Source organism: Rutidosis leptorrhynchoides, chromosome 1, assembly GCF_046630445.1.
Source record: "Rutidosis leptorrhynchoides isolate AG116_Rl617_1_P2 chromosome 1, CSIRO_AGI_Rlap_v1, whole genome shotgun sequence".
Lineage (NCBI taxonomy): Eukaryota > Viridiplantae > Streptophyta > Magnoliopsida > Asterales > Asteraceae > Rutidosis > Rutidosis leptorrhynchoides.
This window is the reverse complement of record NC_092333.1, coordinates 545,014,356-545,018,177: the sequence shown is the minus strand read 5'-3', so window position 1 is coordinate 545,018,177 and position 3,822 is coordinate 545,014,356. Positions and strand designations below refer to the sequence as shown.

Below are 3,822 nucleotides of genomic sequence, written 5' to 3'. Positions count from 1 at the left end.
GATGAACTGTGAAGTGATAATGGCAGCACACCCGTCAACCCAACAAACCAAACCCTAAACCAAACCCCAAAACTCTAACAGATCCCAGATCCCCAGCAGCTACGGCACGGAATCGCCGCCTGGTTTCCGTAGGAGTGATCGGAGAAGAAGTTGGGTCGATCGACGCCGTAGAAACACGGGTACGAGCAGGTGAAACTTTATTTAGACGGAAAGCGAATAAAGCCGAACCACCGGCGAGGTGCCGGTGGTCAGAAATGGAAGCGACAAAAGATCTACAAACCGTCGATTGGTGACACTTTAACTTGCAACTTTAATGGAGATTTTGGGAAGAAAAAATTGAGATGAAGAAGAAGATAGGAAAGTAGATCAGAGAAAAAGAGAGATATGGAAGTTCTTCTCTGTGCAAATTACTACAATTATTTACAAACAAAAAACGTTATAGTTTGTCGGAGAAGAAAAAGATATGAAGAGGAAACAAGATTGCCGGAGAGATTCAAAAGAAAAAAAGAGATGCACGAAAATCAAGAAAAGGGGGCGTCTCGTCAATTCAGCCACTTAATAATAATATGCATCATTAGCCGCTGGCTGTTATGAGTTCTGACAGTTGAAGGTATAAAGACAACACTTCCAGAAATAGCTATGTTGATATGTATGAAAAATAATATGGTCTATCATGTCGTTGTAATGATTTGTTTATGTGAGGTATTACTCGGTTTGCATTATTACGAGTACTTGTCTTGGTTTATATTTTTACTTATGTTAATAAGTATGATGAACACGCACACAAATAAGACAACAAGAGTTAGGAAATAGTTGCTGAAGGTTGATATCGGGCTACGTTTAAAACGGTGATTGCAAGGTTGCAAAAGACATGAGACGGGGTCGAGACTGTCAGATCGAGACGGGGTCGAGACGAACGTCGACTTTTTAAATATACAAGTATATAAATGTATACATATTTTAAACCCAAAAACTTTAATTAACTAATTCGTACCCATAATCGCTATCACCGTTTATATAATACAGAAAATTCAAACTAAAATACGACAAATTTGACTGATTTTACCTACTTTCTCGCTTTTCGGAATTTTGAGACTTTGACCTGATTTTTTTCAAATTTGACCCGGATTTTGACCACCGTCATATTAGACGGTTTCTTCGAGACGGGACGAGCTAGTTACCAAACATCGCAACGAGCATCGCAACGGCTCGAGGCGGGGTGTTTTGCAACAGTGGATGATTGGATTCAATTGCGCTTTAGATGATATTTGTTGAAACTTTACACAAGTTTTATCTCTATCAACTATTAGTTTGATGATTTAGCCATTTATTTGACTATGGTATATTAATACACGACAGTTCAATTTTGGAAGAGGGGAGTTGCTCATAAAGTTGAACATATTGCATTTAGTGCAACTAAGAGATACACAAATCATGATATAGTCGATTTTCTTGAGAGCATTGGAACTGAGTTTGGTGCATGTCAAAATGCAGTTACATCATCAAACGAGACAATCTATGACTTGTTTGTTCCTGTTGACAAACCTCATTTGTTATCTCAAGCACTTTCAATTTTGGCAGAATTTAGTACAGAGGTAAGAACAAATATTGTTCATCATGCTCACTTTGTTTAATTTGTTAAGTATTTCATATTCTTTCTATATGTAGATTCGGATATCAGCCGATGATTTGGAAAAGGAAAAAGGTGTTATTATGGAAGAGTATAGAGCAAAAAGGAATGTGAATGGAAAAGGTGTTATTATGGTTGATCTTGCTAAATCACCTTATGGATCATATCGATTATTAACTACAGTATGCTGAGCGGTTACCTATTGGATTGGAGGAAGTAATCAGGTCAGTGTCGTCTTCTGAGATTGTGACCAAGTGGTACCACTTGCAAAATATGGTGGTTATTATTGTTGGAGACTTTTCTGATACACAGGTTAGAATGACATACGTGGCTTTGTTATAATTGACTAAGCCTAGAAAACGGGTCGTGTTGGGTCGAGGCTCTAATGGGTTTGGGTCAAAACGGGTTGGGTCGAACCCATATTTTCTTAATAATAATAAAAAATATTCAATTTTTTTTAAAAAAAAACTTTTGATTTATTTCCTTAATTCTTTTAAACCCCATCTCTCTTTGTTTTCTCGAGACCCAAATGGTTGACCCAAATTTTAGTGTATGAGTCTTGATTGCCATATTTACTTTCGTTCAATACTAGTGGTCACCGATTCATGTTTTATTTTCCTCTTAGTTGTTGAACTAATCAAGACCCACTTCAGAAGCAAGGTATCACCAATTGAGTACCTTGTCACACCTGTATTTATAATACCATATTGTGAGGAACCACGTTTCTCGTGTTTTATGGATTCTGAATCTAAAGGGGTTAGTGTTATATAATCATCTCGAATGTAATACATCTGCACAAAAACCACTTTGTTCATAGTTTTTTATTTGTTTGTTATGTATACTCATCAGTCGTGATTAGTTTCAAGTCATCCGTGGTTGAGCTAAACAGTGTAGGGGTTACAAGGACTTGTTTGTTGAAGCAATCTTCTACCACATCATGAACCGTAGGTTCGCTAAGATTTCACTAAAGGAAGATTCACCTTATTTTTCTTGTATTGTTTCTGGTGACATTGTTATTCAACCAACGAAAGCATACACGATGACTTGTATTGTTTCTAGTGACGTCGTTATTCAACCAACAATATTGTCGATGCTTTGGAGTCCATGCTCATTGAGGTTTGGTTTGATTTCCAGTAATGTCCACCTTATTCACTGTTGGATCTATCTTATAGAGTTCCTTAAGTTGTTTTTATTTCTTTCAGATTGCTAAGGTTCGTCTACTAGGATTTAGTGAGTCTGAAATTAATGTTGCAAGGAAAACTATGAGTTGTAATCATGTGAATTCTTAAATTTGTTTGAAATCCATGGGACCAATCAGAGCGCGACAATTGCATGATTTCACACGTGATTGTCGAAAGAACTTATTTCTAATTCTATTTTCTAATCACATGTAATCATGAAACTGTCGCGCTCTGATTGGTCCATTGGATTTCAAACAAATTTAGGAATTCACATGATTACAACTCATAGTTTCTGTTGCAACGTTAATTCCAGACTCACTAAATCCTAGTACACGAACCCTAAAAATCTGAAAGAAAGAAAAATAAATTAAGGAACTGTATAGGATAGATACAGTAGTGAATAAGATGAACATTACTGGAAATCAAATCAAACCTCAACGAGCATGGAATTCAAAGCATCGCCAATATTGATTTGTTTGCATAATGAAGTAATCGTGTATGCTTTCGTTGGTCGAATAATAACGTCGCCAGAAACAATACAAGAGAAATAAGGTGGATCTTCCTTTAGTGAAATCTTAGCGAACCTACGGTTCATGGCGTGGTAGAAGATTTCTTCAACAAGCAAGTCCTTGTAACCCTCTACACTGTTTAGCTCAACCACATGTGACTTGAAACTAATCACGACTGATGACTATACATAACAAACAAATAAAAAAACTATGAACAAAATGGCTTATGCACAGATGTACTACATTGGGGATGATTATATAACACCAACCCATTAAGATTCAGAATCAACAAAACATGAGAAACATGGTTCCTCGTGATATGGTACTTGAAATACAGGTGTGACCACTCTGAGAGGAAAATAAAAAGATGAATCGGTAACCACTGGTATTGAACGAAAGGAAATATGGCAATCAAGACACATACACAAAAATTTGGGACCATTAAGTCAACCATTTGGGTCCTTTGGGTCTCGAGAAAACAAAGGAAAATGGGTCCAATATG

General features: G+C 36.7%; 1 protein-coding gene across 1 annotated transcript; it reads left to right on the top strand.

Moving 5' to 3' along the window:
* The first annotated feature begins 871 nt into the window (after nt 1-871).
* LOC139843144 (zinc protease PQQL-like) lies at nt 872-2,919 on the top strand. The gene is made up of 5 exons (XM_071833215.1): nt 872-890; nt 1,360-1,595; nt 1,669-1,764; nt 1,814-1,942; nt 2,833-2,919. The coding sequence occupies exons 1-5, from the start codon at nt 872-874 to the stop codon at nt 2,917-2,919; spliced, it is 567 nt and encodes a 188-aa protein (XP_071689316.1).
* Nucleotides 2,920-3,822: the final 903 nt, after the last annotated feature.

What these genes read in the sequence shown, in the direction of transcription:
- LOC139843144 (XM_071833215.1), top strand. An exon ending in ATGGAAAAGGTGTTATTATG is followed by an intron (nt 1,765 to 1,813) that starts GTTGATCTTGCT and finishes TATTAACTACAG; the next exon opens with TATGCTGAGCGGTTACCTAT. An exon ending in GAGACTTTTCTGATACACAG is followed by an intron (nt 1,943 to 2,832) that starts GTTAGAATGACA and finishes TATTTCTTTCAG; the next exon opens with ATTGCTAAGGTTCGTCTACT.